Below are 21,074 nucleotides of genomic sequence, written 5' to 3'. Positions count from 1 at the left end.
ACTTTTGGCATGTTCTCCAGTGGGTCTTCTACAATTAACATTATGTCGTCTGCAAATGCTCTGACCTTATATGAGTAGTCCTTTATTTTTATTCCTCGTATTTCCTCATCTTGTCGAATTTGTATCATCAGAATCTCCAATACTAAAATGAACAACAATGGAGATAACGGGCAACCTTGTCTTGTTCCTTTACTAATCGTCAATTTTTTGGTCAATTCATCATTCACTACAATTGCTGCAGTCTGGTCTCTATAGATTTCCTTGATTGCTCTGACGAATCTTTCTCCCAGTTGTAGCTTTTCCATAGTGGCAAACATAAAATCCCAGTTTAAATTGTCAAACGCTTTTTCAGCGTCTACAAAGAAGAAACCAACCTCTTTGTCACAACGCTTGTCGTAGTATTCAATAGCATTGATCACTGTCCTTAAGTTGTCTCTTATTTGTCTGTCTGGCAAAAAGCCTGCTTGTTCCTCCTCTATGACTTCCGAGAGCCACCCCTTCAATCTCTCCGCCAATATCTTCGCAAAAATTTTATAGTCATTATTGAGTAGTGATATAGGCCTATAATTTTTCACGCTAGTCAGATCTTGGCCCTCTTTTGGGATCAATGATATATTCGCTTCGCTCCAAGTGTCTGGAATTCTTTGATCCCTAAAAACTCCGTTCATCACCTCTTTTAGGAATGGTGCCAGTTCATTGGCCATTGTCTTATAAAATTTAGCCGTAAGTCCATCTGGCCCTGGCGCCTTTCCTAGATTTGCGGATTGTATTGCCATATTTATTTCCTCATCAGTTACTTCACTGTTCAACTTATTTCTCCAAGCTTCCGAGATCTCTGGAAGTTTGGTTTTCTCCAAATATGATGCTATTGATTCTTTGTTTACTTCTTTTTTATTATACAGCTTAGCGTAAAATTTATAAAAGGCTCTGCTAATGGTAGTCTGCTCCAAATACGTTTTGTTTTCTTCACAAATTTTATTTATTATTTTCTTTTCCCTTTTCTTCTTTAATTGCCATGCCAAATATTTCCCAGGTTTATTAGCACCCTCAAAAGCTTTTTGATTCAGTCTTTTAAGGTTCCACTCCAATTCTTTGTTACTCATTGCTGTTAACTGTTCTTGAAGAATTTTGATTTCCTGATATATTTTCTTTTTCCCTGGTCTCTTTTTTAACTGTACTTCTTTGGCCTTTATTTTCTCCTCAATCTCTTGTCTTTTCTCCTCTTTCTTTTTCCTTGCTCTACCATTTAAGTCCATTAGTATGCCCCTTACAACCGCCTTGTACGCGTCCCAAACTTTACTGGTTGGTACTTCTTTATTCACGTTGTATTGTATAAAAAACTTAGTCTCTCTTCTCAGTGTTTCCATATTCTCACTTTCCTGTAACAGGTCCTCATTTATTCTCCAGGCTTTCCTTTTTCTCCTTTTTCCAAATTTCCACATAATTGGGTTGTGATCTGAGCCTACCATCGGCATTATTTCTACCTCCTTAGTCCATAGCGCTAAGTCCTTTGAGGCCCAGATCATATCAATTCTTGATAATGTAAGATGCCTTGCAGAATAAAAAGTAAACTGTTTGGTTTTAGGATATTCTCTCCTCCATACGTCTTCGAGAGTCTCTTGTTGAATCAACTCAAAAAAAAGCTTTGGCAATAGTCCTCTTTTCTTTTGTGCTTTTGTAGTCTTTTTGTCTAATTCCAAATCTGTCACTCCATTGAAATCTCCAGCAAGAATTATCTGGTCATATACAAGATCGTCTAGGTGCTTCCTTAAGTCCTCAAAGAAGCTTTCCTTTGCACCGTTAGGTGCATAAAGTCCGACTACCAACACTCTCTTTAAGTTCCAATTACATTCCACTGCTACAAATCTAGCTTCCACATCTCTCATAACAAATTTTGGCTGCAGCTCCTCTTTTATATACAACACCACTCCTCTTTTTTTCTTGTTGGAAGCCGCTACAAATTCTTTGCCCAATTTTCCAGATTTTAAATATTTTACATCCTGTTTTCTAATGTGGGTCTCCTGCAAACAAACAATATCACATTTTTGTTTTAGTAGCCAATGAAAAATATTTTTTCTCTTATTCGGTGAGTTTAGTCCATTTATATTCCAAGATAATACTTTACACTCCATATTCATGGTTTTGTTGGTAAGTCTTTTTCATTGTCCTTGATAAATCTCTCCATCTCCCGCTCAGATCTGATACGTTTTTTTGCCCCTCCAAACTCAAAGGACACTCCTTCCGGTAACTCCCATCTGTATCTGATATTCATGTCCTTCAAAGTCTGAATTAGCACTCTATATTTTTTCCTGTCCAATAACACTGATCTGGGCAGTTCCTTCATTATAATAATCGTCTTGCCATCAATCTCCAATGGATCTTGAAATTGTTTGGTCACAATCCTCTCTTTCATATTTCTAGTTGTAAACTGCACAATCACATCCCTTGGTAGTTTCCTCTGGGTTGCAATTCTCGAGTTCACACGATACGCCACATCTAGGATAGCCACAATTTCCTCCTCCTCCTTCCCCAGGTAATCAGCCAACACCTCAGTCATCTGTTCTTGCGCTGACTTCCCTTCCACTTCTGGCAGACCACGAAAACGAAGCTGCTTCTCCATGTGTTTAGTTTCTGCAACTGACATCCTCCCCTTCACCAGCCTCATCTCTGTTTGTTGCGTGTCTATTAAATTCTCCATCGCGTCTTCTACTGTTTTAACTCTCTGCTGCGTTCCTTGTAATTCACCGCTAATCGTTTCCACACCTTTTTTCACTTCTGACAGCTCCGACTTTACTGTCTGTGTAACTTCCTTGACCTCTTTAATAAGCTCCAATTTCAGTAGGTGTAGTGGTGGAATTTTGTTTCCTGCTGCTGGTAGAGTGTAATCCCCAGGTTTTGCAGGTGTTTCTGCATCTGTGCAGTAGGTGAAATGGACTCTTTCTCAGGTTCAGGAATGGTTGGGTCAGGTAACCAAATGATGTGGGACAGGGATAACTCTTTTTATAAGGCTGTTCAGAACTGCACATATGTAAAATAATCACACTAACACCAAACTAAAACAAACACTAGACAATGGGACTTTTTGGAAAAAGAAAATGATTGTTTATAATCACTGGCTGACAGATTTATATGTGTATTTATATTATCAGTATTTATACAGCTGGCTGCCAAGAGTCATGCAATGACAATAGGGGGGTTAGAATACTCATGGGGCTGGGTAAAAATGTGAGATGGCAGTGTAGTGTTTGAAGAAAAGAAAGTAAGCTGACAATCAGGCTCAAAGTACTTGTGAAAAGTTGAACATTTGATGAAAAATTAGTTCCCTGCTCATGGCCAATAAGCAGAATGTTAATCAAAACAGTGGGTATTCAAGGAATAAAAGAACTTGAGTTTGTTATTACTATATTACATTTATTCTTATTGTTTGCTGTGAAATCCCCTGTATTACTTTTATTAACTTCTTAGCTCTCAAACACTTTGGCAATGGAGTAAGGTGGCTGGTAATGATTGGACAGGGAGATCCACTACTTCTCTCTTGATTCTATTATTAAAAACTTCTTTGACATCATCTTCTTTATCATTGTCCTCGTAAGGGTTGTTGTGAAAAGAGATGATCTCTGCCACAGAGGGTTTGTAAACAAAGTAAACAGAATTCTATGGATATCCTAACTAGACATGGGCACGAATGAAAGAAAAAAAACCCTGAACAAGCTGTTCGTTGTTCGTTGCCATCCATGAACTATGAACAGTAATGAACATGACCCTATTCACAAACATGTTTGTTGTTTGTGGCCCTTTAAAGATCCCTTTAAACTATCAGCTGGCAGGTGGCAGGGGAGATCCCCCCCTGCCGCCTGCCAGCTGATAGTTTAAAGGGCACTTTTCTGACACATGCAAGGGGCAGGGCCCTTTAAACACCCCACAAACTGATCTTCCCAATGTCCAATACCCACCAGATTTGCAGGGGACATAGTCCTCACTGTCCTCTGAAGACCCTCCAAGTTTCAGAGAGATTGCACCCCGGGAAAGGCATGATCCACGGGTCTCCCCTTGCTCTCATTTTCTCTTCACAGTGGCAAAAACAGGACTGCCTATTGGAAGGCAGCTACTTTGAGGGGTTACAAACTGACCTTCCCAATGTCCAATTCCCACCAAATTTGCAGGGGGCATAGTCCTCACTGTCCTCCAAAGACCCCCCAAGTTTCAGAGAAATTGTACCCTGGGAAAGGCATGATCCATGGGTCCCCCCCTTTCCTGTCATTTTCTCTTCACAGTGGCAAAACAGGACTCTCTGCTGGAAATACTTTGAAGGGTTAAAGCCAGAAGGAAAGCCAGAAGGAGTTCAGACAGAGTTCAGTCCCTGCCTCTATTGCCAGGGGAATTGATTGAAAGGCGCCAGACTATCTGGCTTGACGAACAGTTGACGAAGGCAATAAACGAGGTTTGCAATGACCACTTGTTCATTTAGAATGGGGCCTCATGAATGGCTTGTTTGCGAACAGACGAACGGGCTGTTCGTGAGGTTTTTTCCATTCGTAATGCTGTTTGTGCCCATGTCTAATCCTAAGGACAATGTTAGCCCAAATTAAATGCATAGTAGCAGTTGCAGAATGGTATGCAGGAGGAGTGGATTTAAAGGGTCCTTCCATTTTGCTTTGGCTGTTGGTAGTATTACACTGACCTATATATTTAATTCTTCTGTGAGAAGGGACTAAACTGACACTGTGTGGGCCAAATCACTTTACAAAAATCACTGTGCAACCATTTACAAGAATAAAAATAACTTTACAAGAGTAAGTATAAACTCCATTACCAACCAAGTGATGATCATCTATACAATAGATGTTTACTAGGGTGGAATAAAACAATTTTTGGATCATCTAAACAGCCCAAAAGCAGAAGGTGTGGCCAACTGACATTTACATCCTTTAAGAGCTTGCAGCATAATGGTAAGATATTGCAGCCTAATGGTAATAATACCCAGAAATCAGGAAGTCCCTGATATGAATGTCATTCATGTCATGGATCGTCCAGGTAGCATTAGGCAAGCCATTTCCTCTTCGTTGCAGTCTGCTCTCCTTGTTGCCATACAAGGGCATTTATACTGTTGTAAGCAGGGCTTTTTTCTGGGAAAAGAGGTGGTGGAACTCTCAAGAGGGAGATGAGGGAGAAACACATATGATACATCTGGTTAAGCTGGCGCAGGGGGGCATTTGAAAGCCCCCCTTCTTCTGCCACTCATGAGTGGCAGAAGAAGGGGTGCTTTCAATTTCAAATGCCCCACTGCTGGCTTTCCCTGGAGGAAATGGCCATTTTGGAAGGAATATTTGAAAGGGGGTATGCAAGTTTAAAAGTTAAAGCGTCCCTTTCTGCATGACTTGAAAGCTGCGGGGAAAGGGGTGTTTTAACTTTTAAACCCTGGCATTTACTTCAGCTGACTGGTGGGGAGCCTCCTGTCAGCTGAAACATGCCATGAAGGTTTAATGCACTCCTTTCCATGCAACTTCCAAGCCATGTAGAAAGGGGTGCTTTAACTTTTAAACTTGCATACCCCCTTCCAAATCCACCTTCCAAAATGGCCATCTTCTCCAGGGAAACTGATCTCTGTCTGGAGATCAGGGAGGGGGGCACCAGACACATGACTGTTTTCAAGAGGTGCCAGAACTCTGTTCCCTCACATTCCTGCTAAAAAAAAAGCCCTGGTTGTAAGGATTACAGAAGGACAATACCTGTAGAGTACCATAAAAATGGTGTAATATTTTCATGTTTTACTGGTTTGTTAACCGTTTGGCACTAATCCTTGTTACAGCATCCCCCCCTTTTTCTTCTAGCGCTTCTCCAATTCTCCTTGCTGCTTGTGGTGGCCTCAGTTGCTAGAAATGATGCTGCCAAACAGAAGGAATGGATGAAATGTTTCAATGAAACCGATTATGAGGGACTCTTAGATATTGCCAAAAATGGGCTGAAAAAAACTTGGAAGCCAAAGACCATTGTGATTGTTGGAGCAGGAATAAGCGGACTCACTGCCGCCAAATTACTAAAAGATGCTGGGCATCAGGTAACAGTGCTTACTATGTAACCTTGTTACATAAGGGAATGAGTGCTTAGGGAGCTATTAGTATTACTATTTGATGTCATTCTCATCCCTCGTACCAACTACATTAATTTTAACATTGCTGAAAAGCTATTGTTTGCCTAACACCATTCTGGCTGGTGGCTGAAGTCTATTTTTGCCTCACTATTACCGCACTTTTATGATTTATTTTTGGGAGGGGGTCAAGGTGGGAACTTATTGCAGGTATCATTTTTGGTTACTCTGCCCCCAACCAAAAATCCCAGTTGATGTTATCAAGACCCCAGATTACACGTAGAATCAGCATCTTGCTCTATGATGTTTTTCTCATGGCATACCTGTTGTCAAAGGCACTGAGGCACCATCTGCCAGTAATACTATCTAATGCTGAACACTTACAGCTACCAGATCCTGCGTTTCCACTACTTCTGTAGGCCTCAGTAAACATTACAGTTTCAGCAAATTGTGCTCCACAAACTCTCTCCTGGAGTAATTCATTACAATCATTATTATTTTTATGGAGTAGTATGAAGCAGTATAAGAGAGATGCACAAAAATTGACTTGAGGTAAAAGAAACAATAACATTCACATTTTTAGAAGATATGCAATGGTAATAATTAGTATTTGACAGTAGGTAGCCTACATAGAATCATAGAGTTGGAAGGGGCCATACAGACCATCTAGTCTAACCCCCTGCCCAGTGCAGGATCAGCCTAAAGCTAAACCACAGTGTCATACTGTGGTCTCCCTTTAATGTCATTCTAGCTTAGATGGAATCCTGTTTAAATATTTGTACTCCACTTTTCTCTCAGAATATAGTAAAAATGACCCTCCCCCCAACTGTATTTTGGAATGGTCCTGGATTCAGTGGCTGGTTCATAGGAAGGCACAGAGCATGAGACGTGAGCCAAAAGCCCTTTGGTGCTTCCCCTTTTGCTGTTGACCAAGGGCTGTGCATCTGGTTATGCCCAGAAAAGACCGTGGTGTTATAGCTGGTGAAAACATTTCCCCAATATTTCCTATATTCTCCCCATATGGAAACTGGAAGGAAAAAATGTGCAGTGAGTTTATTAGCAGAGAGCATAGCAGCCCCACCAGAGTCATAACACCTCTGGCATCCAGTAATCACATTGCAGTATGCCAGGGTTGTCCCATTGTTAGCCACGCATAAAAGAAGGCTACCATGACATTATCATGTCCTGCCAGAAAATGGAAGACACAACAGCAGTGAAACAAGACATTTAGCTTCCCAATAGCTCAGTAGTTTAAAATTCTCAGCAGGCAAAACAGAAGACCCAGGGAGAGGGGTGTTTGAGTCTTTTCATCAGAAAATGTGGAAATCAAAAGCTCACTTTTGGATTTCTCATCAGCAATAACGTTTTGTCACACAACTGCGTACAATTTAAGTTTGAAACAAAGTTTGTTGTGGAATGCAAACAGGAATAGCAAGTAATGCATCACTGGGGTTGAAAAGTTCTAGCAAACAGCAGTGTGTGTGTGGGGGGGGGGGGATGCCAGCACTATGCATGTGCAGGGTGCACGTGCTCTATAGTGCCACACAATGATACTACTTCTGGTGTGACCTGGAAATGATGACATCATGTTTGTCTGGTGCTTGATTCTTTACCAATTGGCCTAAACTATAGAGTTTTCACTTCCTCTCATCATGCAGCATGCAATGCAAGTGCCTCCACCCATTTCTCTGGGCCACCTCCTCTCATTGATCAGCTGGCGATGGGAAGGCAGAGGTTTTAATTGCTGAGAGTATTACCCACCATTGATGGGCACCTGACAACTCTGACTTCTGACTTTTTCTTATGACTAGGCCCAGACCTAGTCCGCAGCGGCCTGATCCAGGTCTGATTTGGCCTGAATCGGCCTGGATGCAGCCCAAATTGGGCCTGAATCAAGCCGCTGTGTAGCGAGGGCTACCATGCTCCGCAGCAGCCAGATCTGGGCTGATTCGGGCCCCTGGAGCATGCAGGAGTGCTCCCAGGGCAGCTACACATGCGATGATGTCACTTCGTGGAAGTGACATCATTGAGCAAGCTGGGAGTGTGTGTGTGAAAAGGAAAACCACAAGGTAGGAGCCGGGGCCCAGATCTTCCGGAGGGGGGGGTCAGGGCCCCTAGATACCCTAGCTGCACCATGGCAGCTCTGCTCATCTGAGCAGGGCCTTCTACAGATACCACCCTGCAAATGGGCAAAATCAACAGTGAATGCATGTGCATTCTTTGTGGTGGCCCCCATCTTATGAAATGAAGAGGTCAGGAAAGCTCCCACTCTCTAGGTTGGACCTGTGTGAGTTCTGAACCAGTGTTGAGTAGTGACTGGGTGGCAATGGCAATTGGAAAACTCATTGTCCCATGAAGATGGGGGGGGGATCTACCAAAAAAGCAGATGGATTGGCTTTAAAAATTAGTTAGATTGATAAATATGCCAAGTTGTAAAAAGTCTTTTAAAAAGTCAAATGAATTTTTACTTAATTCAAAGGAAGCCATTTATGACAGAGAACGGGGGGGGGGGGGCGGGGAGAGAGAGCAGGAAAACATATATGCATTCCAGGAAGAGATTGATAAACCTGCTGTGCCTTGAGGTTGTGCATAATTATGTATATTTCTGGCACAGCACACTATAAGGAAGGGGCAGCGTGAAGGTAAAGGAACCAAAATGCCCTTGCTCTTAGGTTCAAGTTCTGGAAGCCAGCGAGCGTGTGGGTGGCCGGATAAAGACCTATCGTGAAGAAGGCTGGTATGTGGACTTGGGGGCTATGCGTCTGCCCCAAAACCACAAGTAAGGAAAAAAACATGCTATGAATCGTTCTAATGTTCTATGCATGGGATTCAAAATTGAGAGCGCGAGGGAGGGAGGGAGGATGCTCTGAATTTTGTTATGTCATAATGAATTAGGGTGCAGGCACACTCCCTGTTCTGTATTCAGAAGATTACTGCTAGATGTCCAGTTTGTGTGTGACTAGACTGGAGGATAGAGAGCTCTTATGCCTTCTCCAGTTTACTGAATGTAGAGAAATTTACACAGCAGTACTATAGGGTTTTGTTTCTCTTGGATGAACAAAACTATCATTTTGTAAGACCACTTCTATACCATCTACTTATTTACTAGTGCTAGAGGGAATACATTATTACTATTGTTGTTGTTACATAAGTAGCACCTTGGAGCTCTACAAATCTTTTTCCTCCTTCTTCCATTGCATTTCCAAACTGCTTCTCCAGCCTCTCCTGAGGATAAGGGGTGTGCTTAGGGTTGTCAGGCTGAGTCTGACAACCAGCAGGAGGCTTGGGTGGTGGGATGATGGGGGATGTGTGATGTGGGAGACATCACTACATCACTTCTGGGTACAGCTTGGAATTGGCTCTAGCTCTAGGAATTTCCAAAAACTCTATGGTAAAACTGTGGTTGTACCTGGAACATATGTACTACTGACCCAGAGGCTGATGGCATTTAATTTTTTTTTGTCCTGCAACTGCTCAGAGCAGCAGCAGGCAATGTAGACAAATGGAAGGATGTCTCTTGCTATGGTAACCCTAGTTGTATCCTATCCAAGGCTCACTTTAGATTAATAAACAATCAAGTTGACACAGTTTACAATAGAAAGGTCTGCTCATGGTCCACCTAGATGCTTGTACAAGAACAGAAAATATGACAGAATGGAACTAGAGTAGAACTATTTCTTTTCCTCCTATAGGCCTTTTCTCTTCTGGTCTACATATTTTGGAACAGGGGTAGTGTCTTTTTCTATGCTTTTCCAGAATTGCTTATGAATATCTAAAGAAATTCAAGCTCACCGTAAAACCTTCTGTTCAGTCGGATGAGAATGCCTGGTATTTGATCAGGAATATAAGAAAAAGGGTGCGAGAAGTGAAGGCCAATCCTGACATTTTTGGATACCCAGTGAGGCCCAATGAGAAGGGCATATCTGCTAATGAACTCTTTGACAGAGCACTGAGCAAGGTATGTGCATTATGAAGATGACCTTATCATGGGCCTATATACTCATCTAACACACATTCTCCACATGTTAAAGTAATCCCATATTTGAATATAGAGATATTTTTCTGTGTTAGAAGAGTGCAGTTTAAATGAATATAAACAGAGAGAGAGAGAGAGAGCACTCAAATGTGCCTTCCCAACAGTTCCATGATAGTGGGGCAGAGTCAAGAGAGGTTACTGTTAAGTTTTTAAAAAGTGTTTTTCCTGCCTTTCAACTGTACTTTAAAAAAATACATTGAAAATCATGCCAGCATAAACAGAATTGATTTAATTTATTTAAAATATTGATATTCTGCTTTTTCTCCTGATCAATGGGATTTAAAGCAGTCAACAGGCCTGAATTGACTCAGCCAGGCTTTGGTGCCTTGCAGGGTTGTGGGCGCAACACGCAGTACCAACTTCCAATGCCGTGGTTGGTGTCAATCAAATGGATATGGGGCAAGAGTTGCCTTGGTGGCTGCCACTAAACAAATACAATGCTTTTTAGCCTGGATGTATTCTGAAAAAATAAATACACTTAATTACTGGCAAAAAGTATTCACTTTTCCTTGCCATATAAACAGCCTTGTGGCACTACAGGAGAAATGTAAAACCCCAAATGACCAGTTGCGTAGGTATTTAGATCCTTAGCCCTTATTATTTATATACCACTATTATTGTATTTAAGTTGATGGAATGATGTGTCATCTATAAGTAATTTTTTTCTCTTAACTTTGACTGCTGAATAAACCTTTAAAGGGAAATATTTTTTCCTCTTTCCTGAACAGATAACAAGCAACTGCACACTGTTAAAGAAGTATGACTCAGTTTCCACCATGGTAAGAGAAATAGGCATTTACTCAGACTCTTTAGCAGAGTTCCTTTGCACCTGGATTTCTTTGCCTCATTCATTCTACCCATAATGATATGCGAGAGAGCATAAAAGTCCTGGGGCATTTGGGCTCTTGAAAAATGGCACGTGGGAGAGAGCCCCTCCCCCACTCCATGGTCTCAAGCAGGGCTGGGCCTCTGTGACAGTTTTAAAGAGAATTCCTGTGGTAAATGGCCACTTTAAAAAATTTTAATAAGAAAATTAATTTTTTTCCCCAGAGTGAATATTCATACAGCTATTAGTGTTGCATCAGTATGTGGTTCATTTGTGGTCCTGAAGACTTTCTCTCTAGGATGTCAGGTCCCCTCATCTCAAAAGCGGGGGATTGCAGTGTCTGCTGGAAGTCGGAGCAGGGGCTCTATTCTGTGTACCAGAGTCCCTGATGATGTCACTTCTAGTAGAAATGCAGAAGTGATGGTGTTCTCAGCAGGGACTAAATTAAGTGGGAGGATTTTATCAGCCTGTGACATGATGACTAGCACTAAATCCAATTTGGCCCTCTGAGACCCCTTCAGTTCCGGTTTTCAGTTGGAAGTGCCTCATTGGGGCTTTCGGAGCATGCGAGCATGCCATTTCTCTGTGTGCTGTGGTGGGTCCAGGCTGGAGGGCCAAAGTTGAGGACAGGAGATTCCACACCCCCACCAGGGGGCTGACACCCTGTTCCTTTCCCTCTCCAGGTTCACACTGAAGGTGGTCAGGGAAGGCAAGAGCCCTGATGGGCCCCCAGACAAAGATTCCTATTGAGTAAAGGTGGCTACTCGCCATGGTGACTAGGAAGGACCTCCTAGGGTTGCAGTTCCCCTGGTGGAGGTAGGGGATCCCCAGCTCCCGGCCTCCTCCCCCTGTCATCACTCACCTGGCCAGCTGGGGGAAAGGTGCAGGGACAGGCCTCCCAGAGCGCTCTTCTGTCATGGCGTGATGATGTCTCTGTTGGGAGTGATGTCATTGCACCATCCCTGGGAGTGCTTCTTGCCTTTACACCAGAATTATAATAGGTAAGTGCCAGAATTCTCCCTACCTTCCACCAGGAGGATAAGACCTTCACATACCAGTGGAAAATACAGGGGTCAAGTTTCAACCTAAAATGTAAAATATATTCCCAAAAGGTATTTATTTAGGTGTGCAGAAAATTCAAGTTAAAACATAATGCCTGAATGGCAGGCTACATGCATATGTTGAAAATTGCTAAAACGTTCTCCATACACAGATGATGATATAGTCCAATGACCAACACAAAGACCATAAAATTGACCACAGAAACCTTCCTCAGTGGTCAGTTGTACAATAATTATGATAATGAAGCACACCCACTCTTTCAGAAACCAGTATAAAAATGCTCCCGATGCTCTTTATCTCTTGTATTGTGTGGTATAATACAAACTGTTGCAGCAGGCTGTGGACTGCACCCACACAATGCTCTTCATTTGATACTGTATTCTGAGGTTTGGTTTCCAATGTATTTGGGTGTGTCTCATCAGTTTGCAGTTGCAGTAAAGTGTCATGCAGCTTGCCACTCAAGCCTTATGTTTTTAACTTGTTTTTAATTTGAATTTTGTACACTCCAGAATAAATACCTTTTTGGAATATATTTTCCATTTTAGGTTGAAACTTCACCCCTGTATTTTCCCCTGCTTGTATGAGTTGAGTATGTGAGGGTTCTCCCCCCGCCCCTTTCTTCTTTGTTCTTCACATACCAGTGCCAGGAAACAACATGAGAGGAAGACCTATGTAGGGTTGCTGGCTCTGGGTAGGGAAATTTTTGAAGATTTGGGGGCAGAGCCTAGAGATGATGCAGTTTGGGGAGGGTGGGACCTCAGCAATTTTGTGATGTCATAGAGTTCACTGTCCAAGCAGCCATTTTGTCCAGGGGAACTGATCTTTGCCACTTGGGGATTGCTTGCAATTCAAGAAGAGATCTCCACCAACCTCCCGGATGCTGGCAACCCTACCCTTAGGCCAGGTGTTGGCCCACTACAGTAAGTGATTTGGCCTCTGTGTGATACAGGATGCTGTGTAATATGGACCACTAGTCCGATCCTGTAGGGCTCTTCTTATGTTTTTTATTCTCTCTGGGCTTCCGTTACACCACCCAGACACAACCATGATAATATAAAATTAAATTACATGATTTGCTCAGTTTCATTGGGCCTTGGGATGACTGGAGCCCCTAAAGTTTGGTCCTCTTAGTAGTCTTACCTCCCCCTTTCTTGAGACCCCTGTTTCTGTAAAAGAACCTGTGTATCTGGCCAACTCACTGGTTCTACTCACAGTGTTGACAACTAGCCAGCCACTTGCTTGAAGAAGAACCCATGCTATGCATCCCTGAGTAGGGAAAGACGGGAGCAGTGAAAATATACAAGACAACTCACGATTTTTGCAGAAGAGAAGTGCACTGTCATTATTTGAGTTTATGATTTTGACATTACACCATTCAGATGTGTGGCCACTGGCTGCTTGTGTGAGCAGCTTACTAGGTGATCATCAGAAGAACGCTTCAGTTCCTTAGTGTTCATTTTAAAAATACAAGGCATGCTTTGAAGTAACAGGGAAAAAAAACTTGCGATGGTGGTAATTGGTAAGAATTTGAAAGTGAACGAGGAAGTAACAGTACTTTTAAAACCCAACCCCATTTCCCTCTACTAGGAATTCCTACTGAAAGAAGGAAACCTGAGCAGAGGAGCTGTGGATATGATTGGTGTCCTCTTGAATCTTGAACCTATCTTCCACAGATCATTTTACAACCTCCTTTTGGGAGAAGCTATGGTTCCTCTGAATGTTCGGTAGGAGAGATTTTTGTATTATCTTTGTAAACTGCTCAGAGTGGGTGTTAAGTTGTCCTGAAGGGCAGTATATAAATTGAATGTTATTATCATATTATTATTATTAAATGAAGCTTTACATGCACCTGTGCTTGTGCGTGCTTATGGGAAATGTGGAGTTTGAAGGAAAAGAGAGAGATTAATGCCACACAGCATGTCCATGTTCTTGTCATGAATTCTAAGCTCAAGGGGCAACAAGGGAGAGAAGATGGCACTGTTTAGGGACATGGGAGACTTCTGAGCAGCTGAGGCTGCTGGTAGAGGTGGAGGAGTAAAAGTCAGATACAGAGCCATGTCTGAAGATAAGGAGGGAAAGGAAGTGGAAGAACGATAATTAAAGCTTTGAATGTCACCATTTTGCTGAATGGTGAACGAGTTTGGAAGCCAGTATAAAGGAATTGAGAGGACATTTTGGCAGAGGACTTTGGACGGGAGGGGAAGGGTCTGAATTTGACAAGACAAGACCTGAGAGACTGACAGAAAACACCGGAAGGTAGGTATAATGTTAATGAGTAAGATTTGACAATCAAGGTGCGACTCTGTTGTATCCTCAGGTGGTCAGAAAGGGGCTCACAGACTTACCAGCGGGCAAAGTGACAGATAGGAGGTGAGGATGGGTTGGAGTGCTACATCAAGTCAAGGTGGACTGCTGGGGGGAGTGAGGGGAGGATTGTAGGAGGGGTGTGGGTCCTCACCAGCAGTCCCTCATGGGTGGCTCTGCCGTTCTTTCACTGGGCAATGGAGGTGACTGATATTTTCCTCCCTCCCTTTCTTGGTGCCAGCTGTCACTGGGGGTTGCTTGTCACAAGTTTGTGGAAGCTTTGAGGCATTGGGCCAGATCCACTGGGGTTGTGCCAACTGGGCGGCTCACCCTTCTCCTTTTCAGAGCTCTTTAAAGGATGTGGGGGAAGCTGAAGGGTATGCCTCTGGGCTGGTCATTGCAGGCTTCACCCTGCATGGCAAGGATTGCCTGGGCCCTGCCTGGTACCCCCTGCTATCCTGCGGTGCCCAACATTAGTGTGGAGGAAGTGTCCATCAAGTGGCGAAAGCTTGTCTGATGTGGTAGATGCGTTGCTCTATGCCACCCCTGTGCCTTATGCTCCAGTGGCTGTAATCAACAGAGATGTGGCCTGTTTCTATTAAAATTCGATGTGTCATATATTCTTTGCCCCGAGCTCCAGCCTCACCATTGCCTACATGGATGCAAATGAGTTCTTGAACAGGTTTTTGAAATGTAAAAGCTGCATGATACATTTTTCTTTGGTTTCTCAAATGTGTGTCATTGAGTTGGTGATTTGTTCACTAACTATGCATTTTCTTTCTTCTTCCCATCTTGAATTCTTCAGTTTTGATGAAATCACCGGCGGGTTTGACCAACTACCCAAGGCCTTTTTCAAGGAAATGCCTGGGATAGTACGATTTAACTCAACAGTAGAGAAGGTTATTCGATCAGGCAAGAAAGTAAGGGTGTGGTTCCGCCAGGGAGACAAATCTGTCCTATCGTCTCTGACTGCTGAGTATGTCCTCATTACAGCTACTACAAAAGCCACACGGCTCATTAAATTCCTTCCTCCTCTTTCCCTGACGAAAGCTCATGCTCTGCGTTCCTTTCATTATACTAGTGCCACTAAAATTGCCTTAGCTTGCACTGAGAAATTTTGGGGAAAAGATGGGATTCGAGGTGGGCGGTCAGTTACAGATCTCCCCTCTCGCATTATCTACTACCCAAGTCATAACTTCTCCAGTGGGATGGGGGTCATCTTGGCTTCTTATACCCAGTATAATGATGCAGACCTTTTTGTTCCCCTCAGTGAGGAAAAGTGTATTGATGTGGTCATGGATGATCTAGTAGAAGTCCACCAAGTATCCAAAGAATATCTCAAATCTATTTGCACTAAGCATGTGATAAAGAGGTGGGCTCTAGACAAATTTTCAATGGCAGCATATGCTTCTCCTACACCATACCAGTTTAGTCACTTTTTCAAGAGTTTATCTAAGAATGAAGGAAGGATTTACTTTGCAGGAGAACACACAGCCCATCCCCATACCTGGATGGAAACAGCAATGAAATCTGCTATTAGAGCAGCCAGTAGTATTCACCGTGGTACCAACAATATATTGCCATATTTATAAAAACAAGCCTGGATGATGTCTAGCTTTTGGAGTCTGAGGTCATACTGTGGGAAGACCAAAGTTGCTTCCGGACATGATTCCCACTCCTTGGAAACCCCTCCTTCCCTGAAAAAGTCCATGAAGCACTGTCTCTTTTGAAATTCCATACAACTACATCTCATTGGATTTCACTGGCCTCTGGACCCCTTTTCATCCAGTCCCAAAACTCCACTACACCCGGAGCCCCCATCCTGTTTCTGTGTCCCTCCTTGGGTATTTCTAGTGCTGCTGACATGCTTCTTCAGTGTCACCCTGGCTTGAGTTGTGGTGCCCAACTTCCCTCTGCATGGAGCCTCCATTCTCTCTGCTGCAACCCAGAGGGTCTTCCAGTGGGGAGTATGAGTGAGTGGTGCCCTCTTTCCCCACTGCTACAGCCTATTCATGCTGGGCCAGCAGTAGGGAAAAAAAGGGGGAGATGCTGGCTTAGCCCACCAGATGATTTCTCTAAGTGGCCCTTGGACAGAAAAGTTTGACCACCTTTGCTGTAATAGTTGAACATTCTTTTTCCCCATCCAATATTCAATGGCCTGTATCTTACCAGTCCACTGGAGAAAATTTGAAGATTCCGCCAGCCTAATTATCCTTTCTCCAACGTATGAGCCTCTTCCTCAGTGGGAGAATCACTTAGATTGGAGGAAGTCTCCTTAAGCTGGTAGAACTTCCTTCAGCCCATGGTAGGATACATGCTAATATATGTTTTAATTTGCTGTTCTGTGTTTTGGCTTGTTTAAATTCATTGTTTTTATTTCATTGACTGCATACTAAATTATTCTTTTATTTTACTGTTAAGCTCGTTTTACATGGGAAAATAAATATATAAACATTTCAAATAAATGTGAAAAATGTTTTGAATAAACTGTGAAAAACTAAATACAAATTCCTTATTCATTCTTAAAATCAGTTCATAATGATTGATAGATGGTAATCCCAGACCCCCCCTGGTCATTTTTCTAAAAGAGAAGCATTCCAGAACAGAGTTTTGTTTTTTGCATTTTGTTATTCCACAAGCTTATTGGGCAGTGGGTAGCAACATTTGCAGTCCACATCCACTATTTCAGATCATTTCCTTTGCACTGATAGGTAGAATTTTTCTAGAACAAGCATCATAATATATAAACATGCTACACGATTTCGCATTTATGCCCAATGCCTTAATAACAGTGTGGTGTAGCAATTAGTGAGTCAGAATGGGCCATGGTCTGTATCCCTCTTACCCCCATATGTAAGTGATCCTACTAATTTTATTAACAAACTAGAACTTAATATAGATAAAGGTGGTGTTTTGGTAACATTTGATGTGGTCTCCCTTTATAACAAGATTCCCCAGAGAGAAGGATTAATTATTATTTATATAAAGAACATGTTAAGTAAGAGAGAAAATAATAGAATCCACTGATTTGTGGTTTTGTTATCTGTAGCTAAAATAGTGTTTACAAGGAATTTCTTCTAATTTAATAACCAATTATACTGCCATATCAAAAGTATTGCCATGGGATCATCTATGACCTTCGAGGTAGCTAATTTATATATGGGTGCTTTTGAGAATAAATGTATTGATTCTATTAATCCTTTTTATACCACAGCGTTATATGGTGGCAGTACCTGGAAGATATATATTTTTTCTGTTATAGAAAGGTGATTTGGGAAATCTGTCAGATTTTCATGATTGACTTGATACATAATATGGAAATATTAAGTTTGGCCATCATGTAAATGATAAGCAAATTAATTTTGAGATGTTATGGTCAAAGGGAATATGGCAGATTCTATACAAGTCTGTATAAAAATATAACACTCAAACTCCTGGAGATATGACAGACATCACCTTAAACATATAATGAACGATCTACCATTTGGCCAGTTCCTTCAACTCAGATGAAATTGATCAGATATCTATGATTTTAAAAAATAAGTTTGCCTTCTTAGAAACAGTAGAAAAGAGCAAAAGTCCAGTAGCACCTAACAAAATCTGTGGTAGGGTAAGAGCTTTCGCGAGCTACAGCTCACTCCTTCAGATATAGCTAGAATGTGAGTCAATCTGTCCTTATATCATGGAGAATGGAGTGATTACAGAAGCTGAATGGTAATAGCCGGTGAATGACAATAGCTGGCGTGATTGAATAGGGTGGGATATGCAGAGAGGTAGTGGGTGTTGAGAAATCAGCATTGGTAATAGGCAGGAAATCAATGTCTCGATTCAATCCAGGTGGATGCATGGTCTTGAGCTTCATTATCAGTTGCAATTCAGCAGTTTGTCTTAGAAACAATTTAGTTAGCAGGAGTTATCAAAACCATATATTGACATTCTGCTTATTTAAAAGCTTTGGCCTTGGAAAGAAGGAGGCCAAACAAGGAGAACACTGAATGTGACAGACCTGTATGCAGTCTTTCTTTTAATGAAGTGAATCTTAAGTACAGCATCTTTAGAAACTGATATTTACTTGAGAACATCCCCTGATGTAATAAAAAACTGTTTTGAATGATGCCTGTATCCACAAGCCGTCCTGCATGGGAGGTTCAGAGCACAGAACAAAAAACTGGGAGCTAGTCCTCACTTTGAGGGTAATGGTTCACTCTCTGACTAAGTTCTGAGCCCTACCAGGTTTTAAACAAGAAGTCAGTCCTGCAGAGTAGGACATTTGAAGACCAAGGGCCAAGCTACAAGTGACAACACTTGAACTGCAAGTGGATCGAGTGGCGAGCAAGTGGTGGGCAAGTGAACAGGGAGGAATACACTTGCCGTTCAAGTGTCATTCATCACTTATAGTTTGACCCTGAGTTCCAAAACAATTACTTAGGCAGCTGTAGCCAAAGAGGATAAAGTACTGGATTGAAGCTTTCAAAATCCCAAGGAGCACAGAAGGATATATTCAGAATATAATAATAATAACACACTTTGTAAACCACTCTGAGTGGGTGTTGTCCTGAAGGGAGGTATATAAATCAAACATTATTATGATTAAAAGAGGTTATTAACAAAAGTACAAAAAAGTACAACTATAGAAATGTGCAAGCAGAGACAAAAACAACAAAACTGGTTAGTCTACCCTACACAGACTTTCAGTCTCCCAGCCCAAGGTTACCTTTCAGGCTATAACAGAAGAGTCCAAAGGGTTCCAAAGTCTCAAGATCAGAGACAAACCCTGACCAGCACCAGTACTGGTGGAGAGATCCAGAGTAGAGGTGGGCACGAACAACAATACGAACAAAAAAAGCCACAAACAGCCCAATCCACTGTTCACGAGCAAGCTGTTCATGAGGCCCCGTTCCCAGCGAACATGTGTTCGTTCCAAGCCCTCTTCGTGGCATTCATCTGCCCTTTGTAAAGCCAGACAGTCTGGCGCCTTTCAATCAATTCCCCTGGCAACATATTAACTGTCTGAACTCCTTCTGGCTTGTAACCCCTCAAAGTAGCTTCTAGCAGACAGTCCAGTTTTTGCCACTGTGAAGAGAAAGTGACATTAAAGGGGCAGACCCATGGATCATGCCTTTCCCAGGATGCAATGTCTCTGAAATTTGGGGGGGGGGGTCTTCAGAGGACTATGTCTCCTGCAACTTTGGTGGGTATTGGACAGCAGACAGTCCAGTTTTTGCCACAGTGAAGAGAAAGTGACATTAAAGGGGGAGGCCCATGGATCATGCCTTTCCCGGCTCAAGTTCAGCTAAGTCCCAAGGGGGCTGTTCTGGCTCCCATGAACCTCCAACTACGGACATGTTTGTGAACAGGTCATGTTCATCAATGTTCGTGAATCCCTATTTGTGGATGGCAACGAACAATGAACATTATGTTCGGTTTTTTCCCCTGTTCGTGCCCACCTCTAATCCAGACTGAAAAAGCAGATAGCAGAACATTCTTCAGCAGCCACCCAAAATCAAGGGGAGATCAGAGTGTAACGAGGACCCTTATTTTACCCAGTACTGTTGCAACTGGCCTGATCCTAATAAGCCGATCAAGGAAATGCATGTATTCCTCACCAAGGTCCCTTGCTAAGATGATGCAATGTAGGTGGAAGACCTTTAAGCTATAACCTCATTGCTCCTGCATAGTTATGCCCTAACTCTGAAAGTGCAGAGTCATGATGAATTTATAGTCTTCTATTGGACCCACAGCCTGAACCGAACTTTTAAAGAAACAAGGATCAGATTGGAACAAGGCAGTTTCTTTACACCGGTTGTGTTCTGGAGAACTCAGAAGCTGAGGGAACATTTGCTTCATTGCAATCCTTATAAACGTATGAGTCATCAGAGAATTTTATTGGGTACCAGTCTTCCTTAGAGACATTTTACCTGTGGTAATTGTGCTTGTAAATTTAAATGCAATATGACAGACAGACAAGTTGGCCATAGGCCTTTACAAGTTAAAAACATATTTATAGTTCTAAAATATTAAAATTTCTAAAATTACATCTTTCTTTAAAATTTCACATCCAGACACAAAAATTACCATTCATTTCAACAGACTGCTTTCTTAAGAACCACATTTGCTTGAATTTTTCTGGCAGCTAGAGCAAAAAGTGCTACCCTGTTGGAAACAATGGGATCCACATCTGATAGCATAAATTTTAATTTATTGGAGTCAGAAAGGGAACGTAAGCTCTCTATCTTTGCCAGAAATTTATTTCTAGGCTCCAAGTATAAAGGGAAACCCAAAACATAGTGGAGAAGATCTACCAAACTTTCACATATACAAATGCGCTGCTCCTGGGGTGTTTTTAAAAATCGACCAGTACCTGTTGCCACCACTTAGCCTTTCTAGGAATTGCCCTTGGGGAGGGCCAAGTCTCCCCACTCTCCCATGCAGGCTTGCCACTCTGAGCCGCTCCTTGTGCCTAGTCTCCTGCTACCCAGGACTTGGTTACCACAGGGACTGTGTGGTGCATGTATGACTCTGGGTGATCAGCAAATTGCCAACAGTCCACCCCCTTCACATGGCACTTGTTTTAAATAGCATGGTTGAGCAGTGGAAGTCTATGTGGTACCAACAACAGCTACCAACATGTAAGAATTTTAAAAAACTGTGTCACCAACTGGGTGTTTTAGGAATTACCTGTCAAGAGGGCTTGTTCTCCCAGCGTACCCACCACATTGCCATTCTAAGGCTTCAGCTAGTGCCTGCATTACCTGCTC

At 42.3% G+C, this 21,074-nt stretch overlaps 1 protein-coding gene across 1 annotated transcript; it reads left to right on the top strand.

Moving 5' to 3' along the window:
* Positions 1-2,953: 2,953 nt before the first annotated feature.
* LOC129327698 (L-amino-acid oxidase-like) lies at positions 2,954-16,524 on the top strand. The gene is made up of 7 exons (XM_054976452.1): positions 2,954-2,966; positions 5,832-6,058; positions 8,761-8,867; positions 9,845-10,046; positions 10,853-10,903; positions 13,600-13,736; positions 15,122-16,524. The coding sequence occupies exons 1-7, from the start codon at positions 2,954-2,956 to the stop codon at positions 15,906-15,908; spliced, it is 1,524 nt and encodes a 507-aa protein (XP_054832427.1). The 3' UTR covers positions 15,909-16,524.
* The last annotated feature ends 4,550 nt before the right edge of the window (positions 16,525-21,074 follow it).

The sequence above is a fragment of the Eublepharis macularius genome, chromosome 4, assembly GCF_028583425.1.
Source record: "Eublepharis macularius isolate TG4126 chromosome 4, MPM_Emac_v1.0, whole genome shotgun sequence".
In the NCBI taxonomy this organism is placed as follows: Eukaryota; Metazoa; Chordata; class Lepidosauria; order Squamata; family Eublepharidae; genus Eublepharis; species Eublepharis macularius.
Note: the sequence above shows the minus strand (reverse complement) of the source record. Positions and strands in the feature narration are given on the sequence as shown.

Excerpts from the sequence above, each read along its gene's own strand:
- LOC129327698 (XM_054976452.1), top strand. Across the intron at positions 8,868-9,844 it reads CGTCTGCCCCAAAACCACAA|AATTGCTTATGAATATCTAA; the intron begins GTAAGGAAAAAA and ends ATGCTTTTCCAG. Across the intron at positions 10,047-10,852 it reads TTGACAGAGCACTGAGCAAG|ATAACAAGCAACTGCACACT; the intron begins GTATGTGCATTA and ends TTTCCTGAACAG.